The sequence below is a fragment of the Ambystoma mexicanum genome, chromosome 4q (assembly GCF_040938575.1).
Source record: "Ambystoma mexicanum isolate Mex_15411 chromosome 4q, UKY_AmexF1_1, whole genome shotgun sequence".
NCBI classification, from domain to species: domain Eukaryota; kingdom Metazoa; phylum Chordata; class Amphibia; order Caudata; family Ambystomatidae; genus Ambystoma; species Ambystoma mexicanum.
The window spans coordinates 650,700,295-650,720,760 of record NC_090928.1 but is presented as its reverse complement, the minus strand read 5'-3'; the positions used below and the strand labels follow the sequence as shown (position 1 = coordinate 650,720,760).

General features: G+C 52.0%; 1 protein-coding gene across 1 annotated transcript in view; it reads right to left on the bottom strand.

Moving 5' to 3' along the window:
- The window catches only part of CCT4 (chaperonin containing TCP1 subunit 4), a 472,029-nt gene that overhangs the window by 215,349 nt on the left and 236,214 nt on the right, over nt 1-20,466 (bottom strand). Inside the window, exon 9 of the mRNA XM_069608221.1 lies at nt 800-896. Coding sequence (XP_069464322.1) covers nt 800-896 — 97 coding nt within the window. The remainder of the gene's footprint in view (nt 1-799; nt 897-20,466) is intronic.

Here is a 20,466-nt window from a genome sequence, read left to right as displayed (position 1 = left end):
TCTTCTAGCGCCCTGCGCCCCGTCCGCCCCAACGCGTGGCTCGGACTCCACACAGGGACGATGGTGAGCTGAGACCCACTTATCGTGCCGGAGAGGCTTTTAAGGATGGGCTGTAGTCGGATAAAATGTCCTCTCCTCAGCAGATCCTCCCTCCTCGTGCGTTGCCCCACTTGTTCTTAACGCCCATCCACACGTGGAGAGGCCCTCCACCAGCAGGAGATATCAGGGGGGCCAAGGCGGCTCCGCAGGCGTGGGGGTCGGAGCATGACGGCTGCACACCACGCGGCCTTGTCCGGGGGATAGCCGCGTCCGCCGCGCGCAGCAGCAGTATATACCGAAGTGCAACCGTCACATCAGCCGTTAGAGACAGTCCATCACATCAAGGAGTTTGGACGAAGCGTGGCCTCTCCAACTCGAACCGACCCCTCCCCCCAAGGCTCCAGGGGGAAGATCGCCCGGAACTGGCGGGCGGCCAATGTCTCAGCCTCCGTCCGCGGGATCTTCAGGACGTTATCTACAACGCGGTTCGGCCCAAATTTTTCTCAGTATGTGCACACAGTCTTGCGCCACTAGACGGTGCGTTTCGTTTGTTCCGCGAACGGTCCTGAGAGAGGATGCGTATCTTGAAGGATTTATAGAAGCCGGAGCTCTGGGACTAGGCGGCCATCTTAGATGTGCGCAACAGCGCCCCCACCAAACCATTCATTTGACAAATCTAGTTCTAGATATCAATAACTGCATGTTTTCAAAAAGTTGTAGTATGAGGTTATTGGTTTTAACGGTACAAGTGCTTCCTTACCTTACAGATAAATTCAATATCCTCCCTCTCGATGTCCTTGACCACCATGATCTTCATTTTATTCAAAAAATGTAAAGCTAGGTCACTCACTGCATCTCTAGAAAGAAACCAAATAAAATATTAGATCAATAAAATATCAAGGCTAAGAAAAAGCAAACAAAAAAGGGATTTCTGGCTTACCCGAGTAAGTTCTAGATTTTTCAGAAAGATTTTTGGCTAGTGAGACATTTGCCAAAGTCTCACTGAAAAACAAACTCTTTGTGCTGATCTGCTAAGTTCATATGGCTACCAGGGCAAGGATACTGCCAGTTTGTCCTGTTTTGTCACAGGGTAAAATGCCACACCCAGAAAGTCAGTGGATTGGCGTACCAAAGGTGATGGACAGCTGGGTTTGCCCCCATGTGTGTGTAAATGTGTGTATTAGTGAAGAAGGCAAAGCCATTGACTGGAATCTACCTGAAGAATGTCTACGTTGCTAGAAAAGCAGATGCCCATGATCTTTACTGGAAGCCCTTGTGCCAACTCTTAAGGCAAAATTCTGCCTCTCAGTCTAGAGCAGAGGTCTTCAAACTGTGCGGCGTGCGGCCTCATCCCGGGGGGGGGGGGGGGAAATGAGGTTAGATTGGAGGAAATGGGAAGGGGAGGCTCACATGGTCAGACTAGACCATAAAACGGTTTTAGGCACCAATGAAAAAAGGGCCAGCAGTTGCAAATGGATATTCAGTCCTTTAGTCACAGACTATTTGATTAGTACCCAAGGAGTTGTTTTTTGTTCAAATGTAAACAAATTGTTATATTTAAATAATATTTATTCAGCAACAATGGTCAAAACTACTAGCTGCATAGTGAAGTAACTCCCCAAACTGGCCCACATTGGCCAAAAAAGTGGCCCATTTTGACTGGCCTACACTAGCATTTTGCATTATTTGGTACGGCCATCGCCCTACAGGCCAGTCTAAGCCTGCCGGCTCATCCATAATGGGTGAGGGTGCGTCCGCCCACTGACCACTTCACCCATTATGGAGGAGCCAGCCCAGTGAAACACTGAGCACTCCCTCAGCTGCTTTTTCCAGCTGAGGGAGTGCTCCTGGGCTGGCTGAACTGTCAAAGGGAAACACTGTTTGCCTTTGACAGTTCCTTTCCCCAGCTGCACATGATCACTGAGCCATGCAACGTTGGCGGTATTTCGCTTCGCCAGCCTTACATAGCTCATTGGAAATGCTGGCTGGGGCACTGCATGTACGTATGTGCGAGGGGGTGCTCCTGCACCACCTCACACATACGGGCAGAACAACCTGGACCGGGGCATTTTAGCAACCACATGCAGGCCCCTTCAGAAGGTACGTTTGTGGCAATTTCTTTTATTTAAATGTGTATGGATGTGTGTATACTTGGGAGCAGGATGGGCGGTAGCACTGGGATAGTGGTGGGAGTAGGGTGGGGAGAGCCCAGGGTCTGTACTGGGAGTAGGGTGTGGTGACGGCACGCAAAAGTTCATAGCGATTTCTACATACTGTCCATCTAGCACTTTTGGGGGGGCCCGGCCTCCCAAACTTTGCTCAGATGGGGGGGGGTGTGAGGGTGCCAATGTGCCGGGTGAATTCATATGCTTACGAAATATTGATGACACCTCATTGACACCTCGATGACACATGGCCGGATCAGACCTCAAGGAACGCAAATAGCCTTTAGCATCTAAACCCCTGGGCAGTGCTCTGGCAGATTTGACCTTGTAGATCTCTGGAGAGATGGTAAGTACGACGAGAGGGATGGAACAAGTTACTTACCTGTAACTGTTGTTCTCCAGCATTGGTCTGGCATGGATTCACATGCTCATGAATATTCCCCGTCAGGCTGGGAATCCTCGGTAAAGAAAAATCAGTATCAGTTTCTGATCTGTCTTTCGTAGTAGTAACCAATCACTGATCTCTGCGTTATACTGACCACAGCCAATGACTGCCATCTCCCATCTCCCTAAGCCCCGCCTCTGGCAGCCATCTTCAGATTTGGTAGCACGTGAACTGGCAGTATGACCAAGTGAAGAGCCGCAGAGGGGTAGGCGGGAGGGTTCGCATGTGAATCCATGCCAGACCCATGCTGGAGAACAACAGTTACAGGTAGGTTCCTTCTCCAGCATGGGGTCTGGCATGGATTCACATGCTCATGAATAAAGAATACATAGCAGTACACATGCACAACCACGGGAGGTGGCAAAGGCTCAATATTAAGCATCACATCCAAATCTCAACATTAAGCAATTCTTACCTCCTCACCAGGCTCACCTTAGGCGAACAGGTTGCGCAGCACTGCTTGGCCGACCCTGGACTCCTCCCTGGAATCCCGATCGACGCAGTAGAATTTCGCGAAGGTGTGCGTCGACCTCCACGTAGCAGCCCTGCAGATGTCCAGCAAGGGCACACCAGATAGGAACGCCGTGGTAGCTGCGATCGCTCTGGTGGAATGGGCTCTGACGGCCAGGCAGCGGTCGGTTTGCCAACCGATGACAGTACATGATACAGCCGGAGAGCCATCTGGAAATGTAAGCCTTCGAGAGAGCCTTCCCCCGATTGACAGGTCCAAAGTTCACAAAAAGTTGTGACGTCTTCCTAAAACTTTTTGTCCGGCCCACGTAGAACTTCAGCGCTCTAGCCACATCCAGCGAGTGCAAAGTCCTTTCAGCCGGCGGCGAAGGGAAGAAAACAGGCAACACCAAGGGTTCGTTGAGGTGGAAGTCCGACGGCACCTTGGGCATGAAGGAGGGGTGCGTCCTGAGCACTACCCTCGTATCGTGAAAAGTCAAGTACGGGGGCTTGCAGGAAAGGGCCTGGATCTCTCCCACCCGTCGTGCGGAGGTGATGGCCACAAGAAACGCTGTTTTCCACGACAAGAACTTCAACGGAGCTGAGTGCAGAGGCTCGAACGGAGGTCCCATGAGCTTGGTCAGCACCACGTTGAGCTCCCACGCCGGGGCTGGGGCCTTCACCGGCAGAAACGATCTGAACAGTCCCTTCATGAATTCTTTCACCAGACGATGAGACCACAAAGACGTCCGTCGCGTGGTTCTGGTGTATCGGGAGATCGCAGCAAGATGAATCTTGATGGAAGCGTGCGCCAGCCCAGCCTTGGCCAGCATCAGCAGGTACGGCAGTACTTGAGGAGCCGTAATCCGTAGAGGGTTAATCTTCCAGACAGAGAACCTCTTCCATTTGTGTCCGTAGCATTTAAGAGTTGAGGACGCCCTGGCCTTTGCAAGAACCTCTCTGCAGTCGGCCGGTATGTCGTAACCTCCAAACTAACGCTGCAGGAGCCAGGCCTGCGAGTTCAGCGACTTCGGGTCGTGGTGGAGGATGGCGCCTCCCTCCCTGGAGAGAAGATCCGCGTCCACTGGCAGCTTGATTGGCGGGGACGCTGACAAGTCCAGAAGGTCCGGGAACCATATCTGCCTCGGCCACGCAGGTGCGACGAGGATCATCCTGCACCGTGACCTCTTGAGCTAGTTGATGAGCCGGATCAGCAGCGGCAATGGAGGGAACGCATATAGAAACAGGCCCTCCCAGGGGAACGAGAAAGCATCGCCCATGCTCCTCGGCTGGGGAAACCTGCTGGCGAACCTCCGGCACTTGGAGTTCGTCGCTGTCGCGAACAGATCGATCTGGGGTGTGCCCCACGGTCGGAAGAGGCGGTCCACTAGACCCTGTCGTAGTTCCCACTCGTGGCACGAGCGCAGCTCCCTGCTGAGCGAGTCGGCGATGGTATTTTTTATCCCTGCCAGATGAAACTGCAACAGAAACATCCCTTGGGTGACGGCCCAATGCCACAGATCCTGAGCCTCCTTGGACAGGGCTGGGGGATCTGGTACCGCCCTGCTTCCTGATGTAGAACATGGTGGTGGTGTTGTTTACACATTTAATGTTTACACCTACCAAATCTGTACTGGGAATCAGAAGGGTAGCAGTCATTCGTAACAGAATGTATGATCCTATGGACTATGAGAATCTCCAATACTATACATTACACAGCATGTACTATTTGCCTTCACTCTAAGCATGCTGTGTAGGGGCCTAAGCAATTTGGAGCCTCAATAAAATAACGCTTGTAATGGAACAGAACAGCAAACATCTTATTCTTATGTTTTGTTCCCACTGATTCCCACATTACTGCACTTCTATATTGTTCACTACCCCCACGTGGGCAGTGGCATATTGTGATCTGCAGCCATAGTCAACTTGCACAAGGAAATGGAATGGGTTCTCCTCATTTTTTTCCTGTGTTTTAGCTCAATTAGAGCATGAATGTTAAATTAGGGCAAGTACTACGAAGCAATCGATCATGGCGCAGCTCGGGTGGTGGGGAGCTACCAAACACAATCAGACATGGTGCAGGTACTTGCCAAATTCCTCACCAAACTGGCTAGCTATCATGATTAAACCTCCAACGTGTATTCTGTCATGACATTGAACATCATCCACGAGGGCGTCCTACACCATAACCACCCTCTTAACCCAAAGAACAAGTTACTTACCCATGGTGTTCTTTCGACTGGATGTTCCTCCCACATATTCCTTATCTTTGATATTTCCTAATATCCAGCTTGCTGCCTCAGAATTTATTTTTCAGTAGAGGGCGATGTATGTCAATGCCTGTCGCCTTGATGTCTCTCGGAGGCCTGTCTCGACGTAGACGTCATCACAGGTATAAGTAGCGCGTGCATCGCCCTTTGCTCAGTTCCATTTTGAAGAGCAGAGCACTATCCTGAGCTAGACGGTTACTACCCTTGAGAGAGTGCAGACTGTAACCACAAGGGAAGTTTTACTGCAGGGAAGGATGGGAGGGGCGATAAGGAATACGTGGGAGGAAAATCCAGTCAAAAGAATGTCACCATGGGTAAGTAAGTAACTTGTTCTTCGAATGGATTGTGTCCTCCCACGTATTCCTCATCTTTGATACACTCCCAAAGCAGTAATATAATTTGGAGGTGGGAGTAATATTTAAGTCATTAAGTACGCACGGAGTGCAGTACTGCCTTTTGAAAAAGAGATTCTTGGCTAGTGGAGGCATCCAGACTATAGTATCTTGTAAAGGTGTGTGCAGACGACCATGTGGCAGCTGCACAAATATCCTTTATTGGCACTCCCCTTTGCAGAGCCGACAAAGCTGCCACACACCTGGTCAAATGAGCCCTTATATGTTCTGGAGGGTCTTTCCCGGTCAATTTGTAACATTCTGCAATTGTTAAAATGATCCACCTAGCGATGGTTTGTTTGGTGATGGCTAGACCCAATTTATGAACCATGTAACCTACAAACAATTGATCAGTTTGTCTCAGTTTTGCCCACCTGCTAATGTAAAAACTTAATGCACGCCTTGGAACAAGCCTGTGCAGTTTTTCTTCCTCTTTCCCCGGATGTGGAGGAGTGCAAAAGGATGGCAAAGTTATTTTCTGAGCGATCTGAAATTCAGAAACAACCTTGGGGAGGAAGTTAGGCTTCACATTTAATACCACTCTGTCTTTATGAAAGACAGTGTGGGGAGGCTTGCAGGATAAAGCCTTTAACTCACTCATCCTTCAGGTAGATGTTAATGCCACTAAGAAGACTGTTTTGAGGGTAAGCAGTCTTAATGGGCATGAATGAAGAGGCTCAAAAGGAGTAACCATTAGAAAGTTTAAGACCAAATTGAGATCCCACAGAGGGACTTGAAAATGAGTTGGGGGATAAACATTAGTTAATCCCTTCAAGAATTGTATTACCAGAGGTATTTTAAAGTAGGAGACTTCCTCAGCAGTGCGCTTAAAGATGGAAAGCGCTGCTAGGTAACCTTTGATCGTACCAATCAGGAGCATCAGATTTGCTAAATGCAAAAGAAAAGAGAAAACCATTAGTGTATTGCATGAGAAAGGGTCAACATTCTTATCTCTACACCAGCTGCAGAGGTATAAAGATTTGGTTGCAGTCCTTCTGGCCGAAAGCAAAACCTCCATTGTGTCATGCGGGAGGTCCCAATCTTTGTATCTGAGCCTCTCAGAAGCCATGCCCTTGAGGGACGGAAGAAAGGACCCGAGGGCCCAAAACACTGCACGGATTTCCAGGACGTTGATATGGAGGGACTTCTCCGTCGGCAGCCAAAGGCCCCTCGCGTGCAGATTTTCAGTGTGCGCTCCCCACCCTTCCAGGGAGGCATCCGTGGTCACGGTCTTCTGGTGGCCCAGGGTCTGGAAGTCCATGCCCGCCGTCAGATGCGCGCGGGTGCCCCACCACCGGATTGCTCGTCGGAAGCTCTCGTCGAGTGTGATCCTGTCCTCGAAGCTGCCCGTAACGGGCGCATCCGAAGCCTGCACAGGCGGATGAGATAAATGCAAGAAGACATCATTCAAAGGAGGGACTTGATGGACGCGTCCGCAACCAGCATCCGCTGCACCTTGCCCAAGATGGCCCTCGTCCTTTCCTCCGACGGAGAGGCCAGAAGCGCCACTGTGTCGAGCTTCGCTCCCAGAAACAGTGCGTCTTGAGCGGGCACCAGGTGGGACTTGGCGTAGTTTATGGAGAATCCCAGGTCCGTGAGTAGTTGGACTGTCCTCGCCGTATGCTGCGCGGCAAGCTCCTTTGACTTTGCTCGGATGAGCCAGTCGTCCAGGTAGGGGTAGACGTGGATCCCCTCCAGGCGCAGCCGCGCCGCCAACGGTGCGAGGCACTTGGTGAACACCCTGGGTGCCGACCTCAATCCGAAGGGAAGGGCTCTGAACTGCTGGTAGTGACGCCCTTGGACCACGAATCTGAGAAACTTTCGGTGTCCCTTTAGGATGGGGATATGGAAGTAGGCATCCTCCAAATCCAACGACAGGAAATTGCCCTCCTCCAGTTGACCCAGGACGTGCTGGAGGGTGACCATCCGGAACTTCTGTGCCTTGATGAATTTGTTCAGTCGGCGTAGGTCCAGGATGGGACGCCATCCTCCCGTCTTCTTCACGAGGAAGTATCTTGAGTAAACTCCAGAGCCCCGAAGCCTCTTTGGGACGAGCTCGATGGCGCCTTTCTTGAGCATCGCCTTTACCTCCAAGAGAAGTTGAGGGAAGTGACGTTCCTTCCTGGCCACAGGGGGGGACGCGCGGGCACTTCTTTAGAAACTCGAGCGCGTGACCCTGTGCCAGGGCATCCAGCACCCAACGGTCGGTGGAGATGGACTCCCACACGTTCACGAAGCTCGCCAGCCGGCCTCCCACCGGGGTGCTTCGGTGGGGGCCAGAGCCCATGGCCGGTTCAGTCCTGCTTAGACGAGGCTTTGCCGCCTTGTCCTCCTTGGCGACGACGGCGGGGTCCGCCCGACTTGCCTCGTCCCCTGTAGGCTTCCTGTGACGACGAACGGGCCGCTTGACGATAGGTGGAAAATCCGCCGCCGGAACCTTTGGAGGCACCCTGCTTGCCTCTGCCGCTCCGAAAGGGCAGCCGTCGTTGCTGGAGAACACCAAGAGCCCGGCCGTCTGTGTCCGTCTTGATGGCTTGTAGGGAATCGTCCACCGTTTTCCCAAACAGGTTGCTCCCGTCGAACGGCATGTCCAAGACTCTGGTCTGCACATCCTGACGGAAGTCAGTTGCCTTGAGCCATCCACGCCGTCTAAGGCACACGCCGTTGCCCAACTGGCGAAATCCAGTGTCAGCGATGTCCGTCGCTATCGTGATGGCGTGGTCCGACGCCACTTCTCCTTCCTGCAAGATCTCTAGGGCCTCCGCCCTCTTGTCTGGTAAGAAGTCCAGCAGGGGGGCGATCTTGTACCACAACTCCCTGTCGTAGCGGGCTACAATAGCCAAGGCGTTGGCAGCCTTAATCGTTGTCGCTGCCGATGAGATGACTCTGCGTCCCATCGTGTCCAATTTCTTTCCATCGCCGTCCGGCGGGGAGGTTGACGTAGAGGCCGAGGCCCCCCCCGCTTTCTTCCTGGCCGCCGCGGAGACGACCGAGTCCGGGGTCGGCTTTGCCCAAAGGCACAATGGGGCCGCGTCCAGGACCCGGTACTTCTTCTCGTACCGATCCCTTCTTGCAGGCGTTGTGGATGGGTTCTTGAGGAGGGCGAGACCCTCATCCCAGATATCGTCCAGTAGAGGTACAGCGAGGACCGTCTTCCTCTTGGTCTCGCGCCGTTGATAAAGGAAACCTTCCTTCTCTTCCGGGCAGAGCTGGAAAAGCTTGGATGCCCTGGCGATCATAGCATGAAACGATCCAATCTCGTCGGGCGGGGAGGAGGTGATGACGGGAGATCCTCGTCATAAACCTCGTCTGTGCCCGTTGCGGCCGTGTCAGTCCCCGTATCATCCCCACGGGTCGTGGACGGGGAGGAGGGCTGAGCAGGGCGCGATGGTTGAAAAGGAGGCGGAGGATGAATCCTTCTCTTAGGAGGAGTGCTCCCAGAAGGGCCTGGCTCCGGGTCCCCCGTCGGGAGAGGTTCCTCCGTTGGTGGTAACGGCAATCTCGTCCTTATCTCCGAGCATAAGGACTGTATAGCCAACAAAATGGCCGCCGAGTTGTCTTGCGGCACTGGTGTAGGGGAGTCTGACGGGCGGTCAGGAGCCCCGTCGGCACCCTCGACGTTCTCGTCGTCTCCTACGTCGGGGTCCCCCCCGACGGGCTGGTCTTCTTCCATGCCAACACCATGGCTTAAGACTTCGATCAGCTCCTCCTCAGAGGTTGAGACCGAATCCACGACGACCTCCTGCCCCCCCCCTTTTTCTTCTCCGTCGGAGGTTTCACAGGGGTCCTGTCAATGGGCATGAAAGAGGACTCCCTCCGCGGTGGAAGGGAGTCTCTGGGCCCCAAGGTCGCCACCACTGGTGTAGCCTCCACAGGCTGAGCCAGGGCCGCCGCGACTTTCTCGAGAGGCCTTGGCCGGGTGGATTAAGGCTTTCACCACCTTAGGTGCGCTCACCGCCTTCTCCTTGGGGGAAGGGTCATGGCCTCGCTCCCCCTCCGATGGGGCCTTCAAGCTCGACCGGGGTCTCTCCAGGAGCTTCGCCGGGTGCTCGGCCTTCCTCTTACCCGAGCCAGAGCGTTGGCTCGTGGTTGATGGCACCAGGGAGGATACACCCTGCCTGGCGCCCGTAGAGCGCGACCGTTTGGCGCTCCCGGTGCCAGCGGACTGGCGGTGCTTGGCCTTCTGTTGGACCCCCGTCGCCGGGGCGCCCTCAAAGGTCTTAGAAGACCGCTCTGACTTCTTCTCGCCTGACGGGCTCTTCCCTTCCAGCCAGTTGGCGAGACGCAGATGGCGGTCCTTCATCGTCCGCTCCGACATATTGCCGCAAAACGCACAGTCCTTCTCCACGTGCGTCTCTGAAGCTGGCATCCAGGGCAGACCCTGCAAAGCTTTCCGGGCGTCGAGCTTTCCTTCTCCTGGGCCATGATCGAAATGGGCCTGAGAAACTTCTGGAGTCCTCCAAAAAGCGTGGCTAAACGAAATCTTCACCCTTGAGGGGCGTAGAAGAATCCGACACGGGTCCCCGTTGATCGGATAAAGAAACGGTGGAGCTTGAGGCTCTTTTGACCGAAAAAGAGAAAATGTTCCTAAGAAAAAGCGCGAAAAAAGCACTAAAGCTCGAGAGCAATAGCACGAGGATCCCAACACTTGAACGTGTGGTAAAAATCTGAAGATGGCTGCCAGAGACGGGCTTAGGGAGATGGCAGTCATTGGCTGTGGTCAGTATAACGCAGAGATCAGTGATTGGTTACTACTACGAAAGACAGATCAGAAACTGATACTGATACTGATTTTTTTACCGAGGATTCCCAGCCTGACGAGGAATATTCATGAGCATGTGAATCCATGCCAGACCCCATGCTGGAGAAAGGGTTTATCTTCTGTGCACAGCACCAGATGGTGAACCTCTTCCATTTATGTCCATAGCACTCAAAAATCGAAGCCACCCTGGCCTTGGCAAGCACCTCCTTGCAATCTGCTGGGATCTCGTACCCTCTGAACTCTAGTGCTGCAGGAGCCAGGCCTGCAGGTTCAGCGACCCTGGGTCGTGGTGTAGGATCGCGCCTCCTTCCCTGGCGAGAAGATCTGCGTCTGCCGGAAGCTTGACTGGAGGGGATGCTGACATGTCCAGAAGGTCCGGGTACTATATCTGCCTCGGCCACGCTGGTGCGACAAGGATCATTCTGCACCGGGCCCGTGTCAGTCGACTGATGAGTCACAGAAGCAACGGCGGGAACACAGAGGAACAGGCCATCTCAGGGGAAGGAGAATGCATCCCCATGCTCCCCGGCTGGGGAAACCTGCTGGCGAACCTCCGGCACTTGGTGTTCGTCGTAAACAGATCGATCTGGGATTGCCCCATCGTCGGAAGAGTAGATCCACTTGATCCTGTCGAAGCTCCCTCTAGTGGCAAGAGCGCAGCTCCCTGCTGAGTCGGCGACTGTGTTCTTCACTCCTGCTAGATTAAAGGGTACCAGGAACATCCCTTGGGCGACAGCCCAATGCCATAGATTCTGCGCTTCCTTGGAGAGAAGCTGGGGATCTGGTACCCCCCCAACCCCCCTGCTATTGAATGTACAACATTGTGGTGGTGTTGTCGGTGAAGACCCGCACCACCTTGCCCTTGAGGGACGAAACGAAGGACCCGAGGGCCCAAAACACGTCCCGGAGCTCTAGGACGTTGATGTGCAACGACTTCTCCTCGGGGAGCCAAAGGCCTCTTGTGTGGAGATTTCCGGTGTGCATGTCCCATCCCTCCAGGGAGGCGTCCGTTGTCACACTCGGGTCTGAAAGTCCATGCCCGCCGCGAGATACGCACGGGCACCCCACCATCGGTTCGCTCAACGGAATGTCTCGTTGAGGGCGATCTTGTCCGCGAAACTTCCCAACACTTGTATCCAACGGGCATCGAGGAACTCCTGCAGCGGCCGCATCTGCAACCTGCACAGCCGAACGAGGTAGATGCATGACGACATCATGCCGAGCAGGGAGATGGACCACAACCTGGCAAATCCCAAGGTCAACAGCCATTGTACCTTGTGTTAGGCAGAATCCTGTGCAGTTCCCTTATTGAGCACTACAGAAGATTAAGACTACAGGTATGAGCAATAAAATCCCCTTTGGTATCAGTCTGTACCACAAAGATTTAGTTGGTAGCTGTGGCTTAGCAGTCAGTCTTATCTCAAGAGGGAGATGAGCAGTATTCAGGGTTTACACAATAGGCCTTCAGTACTATGTGACAAGGAATCACTGACCAAAGCTTTGTATTAAAAAGTATATGGGATACATTACTCACCGTAATCGTATTTCTGATGCTTGTATTTGCTTAGATTCACATGCTGTGCATAGGCCGAGATCTAGTGGAAGCTGCGGAGTATTACAGTTTGTTTTTCGAAATTCGAAAATGGGCGTCGACACAGGGCGTGCCGGTAATACTATCCCTAGTGTGACGTCCACTGTACCCAAGATCCCTCACGCGTCTAGGATCCTCAGATTGTATTTTTTCTGACATGAGGTAGCATGAGGAGTAGCGCGAGTACAGATAATCCAAGCAGATAGACAGAAAGGTAAGACTACAAGCAATCATGCGCCTTCTCTCGGGAGGGAGGAAGGGTGGGTCGCATGTGAATCTAAGCAGATACAAGCATCAGAAATATGATTACGGTGAGTAATGTATCCCTTCTGAGACTTGTGGAATCTGCTTAGATCACATGCTGTGCATAGATTAGCGAGCAGTACCAGAAGGAGGTGGGATGTGAGAAGGGTCATGAGCAAATAAGTGTCTTAGAACCACTTGTCCCACTTGTGTATCTGCCTTGGAATGGGTGTCAATGTAGTAATGCGGAGTAAAAGTGTAAATAGAGCTCCAAGTAGCTGCTTTGCAAATGGTGTCAAGGGGAACATTTGCAATGAAAGCCAGAGTGGCCCCAATGCCTCTAGTAGCGTGGGCCCTTGGCGTAAAAGGCAGTCTTTTCAGAGAGTGAGTAACACAGCTGGATACAGTTAATAATCCACTTCGAGATGGCACCTTTAGAGACGCGATCCCCCTCTCTGCCTGTAGCTACGGAGACAAACAGTTGATCTGTTTTCCTTAGCGGTCTTGTTTTATTTACATAGTAGAGGACCGCCCTACGCACATCTAGGGTGTGTAGTTTCACCTCAGCCGAGCTTTGCGGGTTCTGGAAGAAAGCCGGAAGCTCGATGGACTGGTTTACATGGAAATTTGATATAAATTTAGGTGAGAACCTAGGGTGTGTGCGTAAAACCAGTTTGTCTTTATGTATAGTAAAGAAGGGATCCTGCACTGACAGCCTGAATTTCCCGGACCCTTCTTATAGAAGTAATAGCTACTAAGAAGGCCGTTTTATAAGTCAGGTGTTTGAGACTGCTTTTATGCATGGGTTCGAAAGGGGGGCCCATGAGCTTGGCTAGCACCACATTAAGGTCCCACCCTGGCGGTGGGTTTGAAATAGGAGGGTGAAGTCTCTTTACTCCTTCCATGAAGGCTTTAACTACTGGTACTTTCCACCACGACACCTTGCTATGGGAAGTGGTGTAAGCCGAGAGGGCTGCCAGCGAGTTAAAAACCAATACTGCATCTAGCAGGTGGAGCATGTATGTAACAATAGTGGAAGGAGTGCAATCAACCGGGTTGATTTGTCTACTCTGGCACCAGATAACGAACCTCTTCCACTTGTCAAAGTAACAGTGCCTTGTGTTTGGTTTCCTAGATTCCTTTAGGATGTCCATACACCTCTGTGGCAAATTGAGGTGTCCAAACTCTATGACCTCAGGAGCCATGCTGCCAGGTTCATTGAGTTGGGTTGCTGGTGCACTGTTTGATCTTGGTGCTGGGACAGTAGGTTGTACCAGGCTGGAAGTTTGATGGGCTCGCACACCGCCATCCTGCGTAGGTGTGGAAACCACGGTTGTCTTACCCACATGGGGGCAACTAGGACGAGCGTTATTGATTCCTTGTTCATCTTGTTCACCACTTTCCTGGAGAGGAGTTGGTGGAAAAGCGTACGCAAACATCCCTGACCAGTTCATCCACAGGGCGTTCCCCTGGGAGTCTGGTTGGTGGAACCTGGATGCAAATCCTGGGCATTGTTTGTTTTCGCTTGTGGCGAATAAGTCTATAGTGGGGAAACCCCACTGAGAGAAGAGATCTTCTACGACCTCTCTGTGTAGAACCCATTCGTGTTCCTCTGGGAGGGAGTCTCTGCTCAGAGCATCCGCTAGGGAATTGAGCTCCCCTGGAACATGTTGCGATGACAGGAAGATGTTCCGTCTGAGTGCCCATATCCAGATTTTCTGGGCAAGCTTGGACAGATTTGGCGAGCGAGTCCCTCCTTGCTTGTTCAGGTAGAACATGGCTGTAGTGCTGTCCGTCCGGATTTGCACTGACAGGTTTAGTAGATGGGGCTCGAACGCCTGAAGCGCTCTGAATACTGCCAGAAGCACTAGCAGGTTGATGTGGTTCTTGGCCACTGCGTGAGACCAGAGACCCTGAGCTGTGTGGTGGAGATGGTGAGCTCCCCACCCCGTCAGACATGCATCTGTAGTGACTACTGCCTGTACCTCGGATCGTAAAAGGGTTTCCCCTTTGCGAGATTCTCTCTTGTCCACCAGTGGAGGCTTTGTACCAGTGTTGGCAAAACGACCACTAGATCGTCCCACTGACCACTTGCCTGAGACCACTGTTTCGCCAACCATTCCTGCATGGGACGCATGCGCAGGTGCACGTGGGGGACCAGGTAAATGCATGACGCCATCATGCCCAGTAAACGCATTGCTTTGCGTACCGTTATTTGTTGACCGGACTGATAATGCGGAATTTGCTGTAGTATATTCCGAATTCTTTCTTCTGAAGGAATGGTCAACCCCTCCTGGGTATCCAGGATTGCTCCTAGGAATTGTTTTGAGGTGCTTGGCACCAGGCTTGACTTCTTCTCGTTGATTGAGAAGCCTAATTAGTGGAGGAGGTTGATGGTCCTTTGAATGTTTGTCCTGCAAATTCCTGGGGTTTCCCCCGTTATGAGCCAGTCGTCCAGATAAGGGTACACTGGGATTGCCTCCCTGCATAGGTGTGCAGCCGCCACCGCCAGTACCTTGGTGAATACCCTTGGTGCTGGAGCTATCCCGAAGGGCAGTACCTTGAATTGGTAGTGACGACTGTCCACCTTGAAGCGCAAGTACTTTGTGCGCTGGGAACATGGAAATATGAAAATAAGCATCTTTCATATCTAAGGTTGCCATGTAATCCCCCTTTTTTAGGAGGGGGATTACCTCTTGTAGCGTGGTCATACGAAATTTTTGGGGCTTGACATACTTGTTGGCAGGCCGCAAGTCCAATACTGGGCGCATTGTCAAGTCTTTCTTTGGCACAAGGAAGCAAGTTGAATAAATACCCTTGTTTACCTGGTGTCCCAGGACGAGTTCTATCGCGTCCTTTTGTAGAAGAATGGCGATCTCCTCGAGGAGAATCTTCTGATGTTCTAAGGAGTGTACTCTTTGTCGTGGAGGATGGTTCCGGGGACGCTGCAGTAGTTCTATACAGTACCCTGTGGATACTGTTGACAGCACCCATCTGTCTGATGTGATCCCTTCCCAAGCCTGGGTGAAGTTTGAAATGCGTCCCCCTACTGGGGTTGCGTGAGAAGGGACCCTGAACTGAGCGTCACTGCTTTGGAGGAGGCGTGCCGCCTCCCTTGCTGGGGCTGCCTCTGCCTTTACCACGACCTCTCCTATTACCTCTGCCGTAACCCTGGGTAGACTGTTGGTTGTTGTTCCACTTTGTACCCTGCCCCTGGGAATAGTTAGATCCTCTCTGGGAATTTTGGCCGCGTGGGCGACGAAAATTACTATTCCCTCTCTGGTTAGGGGGTTTATTGGTTAACTGGCCAAGGGATTTGAGTGTCTCGTATTCGTCCTTGGCATTTTTCAGTGCGTCTTCGACCGCCTTCCCAAACAGATCGGCTTCCACCGGTTTGTCTAACAATGATGCCTGAGTTTCTGCCTTAAACCAGACTGCCGTAACCACGCATGTCTCTTGATAACAGTACCTTCTGCTATCAATCTGCCTGCGTTGTCCGCGGCATCGAAGGTTGCTTTCAAAATGCAACCAGACACGGCTCTACCCTCTGCGGAAATCCGAGCTAATTGGCCCTTTAACGGTTCAGGAGCAGAGGCTATGAGAGCCGCGACTTCTTCCCACTGATGGCAGTTGTAGCTGGCCAACAGGGTGGTGGAGTTAGCAATCCTTGCTTGATAGGCGGACGTTGAGGCTACCTTCCTGCCGAAACCGTATAGTTTTTTGCTCTCCTTGTCGGGAGGAGCTTCTGACGAAGAGAAGGGTGTTCCAGCCCTCTTACGAGTGTTGGTAATAACTAGGGAGTCTGGCTTCAGATGTCCTCTTATATAGAGAGGGTCAGACTGAGCTGCCCTGAAAAGTTTTTCAACCCTGGGATTGACCGCTCTGGTGAGGTTTGGGTTCACCAGGGACGGATCTATTCTCCGCTGAATGGATTTAAGGATAGGGATGGTCTGGGCAACCGGCCTCCTTTCTCCCACTAACTCTTCTGCGAAGTCCCTTTCCTCCTGTACACCGTGGGTGTCAATGTGGAAATGTTCTGCTGCGCGAGCGAGAACCTCAATTAGGAGGGGCTGGTTATCGACCGGGGAGTCGGTAACCGGGGCTTCTTTCTCCACTGGGGAATCTACTCTGTATGTTTCCGGGTCATCCTCCTCTTCTTCCTGGTCCTCATCCCCATAGTAGCCCGTCCCGGTTTGCTCTTCTATCAGACCAAAATCTTGGTCTCCACAAAAGGAAGCCTCTCCTTGATAACGAGAGTATGGTGTTGCGTAAGGTTGTACCTCGAAGGGTTCAGACCTTATCGGGGTTTCAAACCGGGCCTTCTTATTCGGGGGGATAGGATCAGTAGAGCCTGAGGGTGTGGCCCCCTGTGGATCATACGAGAGGAAATGTTCTGGATTTTTATCATAAAAATCAGCCAACGAAGACATTCTTGACATGACCCTATATGTCTTCACTGGACCATTTTTTGGAACTGGGAATGACTCAACAAGTCTATGGGATTTATCTTGAGTAGCTTTGCTGGTTGTGGACCTATCAGCAGACCTGGACTTGTCTGTCTGTTTAGGGGGGTTGGAGTGTCTCACAGGTGTGGAAGAATGTACAGGTAGTTTCTTCTGCGGTTTTCCCCCCTCCCCGTGCGTCGAAAAATGTTTTCCCTGTCCCTTAGTGGCTCCGGAGTTTTTCGACGCCTGGCGTCGAGGATCGGGAGAGGTGTCCCTGTCCTTCGAGCGTGGGGCCTCCTGGAGCGCGGCCTGGGGGTGGAAGTCGTCTTCGTCTTCCGACGATCGAACTTCTGTTAGCCTAGGGAGCGAGGCACTCTTGGCAAGAGTGGATGATTGCCTGGAGTCATGCGGCGATCTTGATCGAGAGCGCCCAGAGGACACCGAATCGGACCGTTCTGTCTGTGCCTCTTTCCGAGAACTCGACGTCGTCGAGTCTCGGTTGGACTTAGTGTGTTTAGTATGTATAGTATGTGAAGCGCTTGCGTCGCCGGGGGTCTTCCCCATAGCCGCCCTGCCGGACGACCTTCCGAGGTCAGGGACCTGCGCTCAGCTGTCTTTCGACGCCGTAATGCCCTCGCCGTCCGAAAGTATGGCGTCGCTGCCATCGCTGAAGGCGCCCTGCGCTGCCATGGCCGCCTGCCTGGCGTGGTGGGCCCAACGCTTCGTTGAATGGTCCTTAAGTGTCTTAGGTTTAAACCTACTACACGCTCTGCAGTTCGCTTCGGGGTGGTCCCTCGGCAAGCAGAGATTGCACGTGGCGTGCCTGTCGACCCAAGGGTATTTGCGGTTGCACTTGGGGCAGAATTGAAAAGGGGTACCCTCCATACGCACCTTGAGACAGCGGGCTGTTAAGTGTAGGAAATATATAAGGTGTACCTATATACCAAGAGTGTAGAGTATGTACCACCCCCCACTCTCCCTACTTGCAGGGCCGAGGCCAGCGGCCTTCCGAGGCCCAAATCCGTCCTGCAGCAGCCGACGGTCGATTTCTTCTCCAGCCGGCGTCGAGTGTCGAAGTTAGACGTTGGGGTGGGGAAGGAGGTCAATAGATATTTTATAATTTTAGCAAAAGTAAGGCTAAGGCCAGGGGACTCCGCAAGATGCTTTCGACCAGTATGGCGGAAAAAAACAATCTGAGGATCCTAGACGTGTGAGGGATCTTGGGTACAGTAGACGTCACACTAGGGATAGTATTACTGGCACGCCCTGTGTCGACACCCATTTTCGAATTTCGAAAAACATACTAATACTCCGCAGCTTCCACTAGATGTCGGCCTATGCACAGCATGTGATCTAAGCAGATTCCACAAGCCTCAGAAATATATATATTATTTTACACACTTCTAGTTAAACACATTTATCACAGTTATTAAGCAAGCTAAATTCAGTCACAGAAAGTATACACAACTTTCTAGTTAAAATGTAGACAAGTTTGAGCAAGAGTGAAAACTGAGCAAAACGGCACAGTGAACACCAAACACAAATGGAACTCTAGCAATTTCTCACAGGGGAGGGAAAGCACAAGTTATACAGAAATATCTTCTTACACACCCTAGCAACAATTCCCATACATTTGTGAATCAGTTTAGGCAAGACAGTACTTGAGCATAAAGAATACTTAAATGAAAACTGAGCAAAATGGCACTTCACAGGTTATAAAAAGTGGGAAGGAAAAGTAAGGTGGTTATAAGAAGTAGGTGCATCAACACAGTCCTAGCTGAGAAGCAATCTAGAGAAGGCAGTTCTAACAAATTTAGCCAGAGTCAATAGGCCTGTGCCAGAGTCAGCGGAACAGGGCAAGGGCCCAGGAGCAAACTGTTCTTGTAGCTGCAGTCAAGACTTTGGTTAACGATTCGAAAAGGTGGATGCAGAAGGTGACAGACAATGTTAAGAGAGGGACGGCCAACCCAACAGGTAGGTAAAGGATTTAAAACACCTTTAGCTCTACCACACAGAAAGGGCGGAAATGAGAAAGTGGCTCCTGCGGTGGCGGTTGTTCCTGCAGTTCGGGGGATCCAGCAGAGGAAGAGAAGCTCTTGTCGTGGAGGAAGGTTGGAGTTACTGCACTACCCAGGGATGAAACCAGCTGCGGTGCTGCCCAACAAATAAAGGTATGCTCCTTTAAATCGCGGTCCGGGTGGACGGGTGCCTGGCTATTCAGTCTCCGAAGGCGATTGGCAAACTGGTTGGCCCCACCAGCTCAAGGGAAGAAGGTTCTTGCAGATGAAGATCTCTCGTCGTGTGGAGGAAAGTGGCGAGACTCTGCAGCAGGGCTTCACCGGTGGTTCAGTCGTTGCAGATGTCTTTGTCTTCTCTCCTCTTCGGCTTCTTAGTTCCAGTGGCGACGTCTTGCTCTTCCAGTCCCCAGGACCAAGCTTTTATGCAAAAAGAGCCCCATTCATACAGCCTAGCTGTCACTCACACAGTGGAGTGTTCATCTTGGCGGGAGACAATCCCCGCCTATCAGGATAGAGTGCGACATGGGTTGCTTAGGCAACCCTGTCCAGGGGTCCTACTCCCCTCTCCCACACAATGGACCCACCCCAGACTCAGTGGCGCCGAAAGGAGGGCTTCTTGGCAGAAGCCCGCCAAAAGGACGAACAAAGGATCCCCGACCTGGGTTAGGAATGTAGAGATATAAGTTATATTAAAGTTCTGGCAAATAAAACCTCCAGGAGTAAAGTTGATATTAAAATACACCGGCTGTATGTTGGAGGCTGTCAGAAAATGTGGTAGCCTCGAACAATGGGAAACTCCCATAGGAAAATATTTTCGGTCAAATATTTACGTTAGTAACCACTGCCACCAGCCAGAAACCTTGAGCGAGGGACTGTACGGTACCCTCTCGAAAATGAACATAAGGGAAAAACTATGAACCCTCCCCAGTACCTCCATAGTAAGATGGGTTGTACTGGTTTAGTTCATAAAAATTGACTAGTAAAGTCAATGGGACTTTACATGCCCTGGGAGACAGTAGTCAGTCCCAGAGTATGGAGTCTATGATTGGGGGTCGCCACAACACCCCTGTGTCACTGCACGGAGGGTGCTGTGTAACACATTTGAATAAAGATGCTTCCTATGGGGGTGAGAAAAACCCCATAGACATTACACAAAAATAGCCTAGAACACACATAGCAAAAATGCCTAAGAGTGGGAAAAAGAGTCACAGCAGGAGAAAAAAAACAAACCCTTCAAATCCAGCAAAGCTGCCGAGGGACTCTATAGGTAAGGGAAATTAGCCATAGAATGAGAATTCTCCCCAACACCTTGCCCAGAATGGCTTTTATCGTCTCCTCCAACGGTTAAGCCAGTCGCGCCACCGTTTTGAGCCTTGCACCCAGGAACTGAGCCTCCAGCGATGGCACCAAGCAAGTCTTTGCATAGTTTATCGAGAACCCCAGTTCCGTGAGCAGGCGGACGGTCCTCACTGTGTTCGACAGAGAGTTCCCTTGACTTCACTCGGATGAGCCAATCGTCCAGATAGGGGTAGACGTGGACCCCCTGCAGCCGCACCGCCACCAGTGCCAGGCACTTGAAGACCCTTGGCGCACACTTCAGACCGAAGGGAAGCGCCTTGAACTGATAGTGCTGTTCTTGGACCACA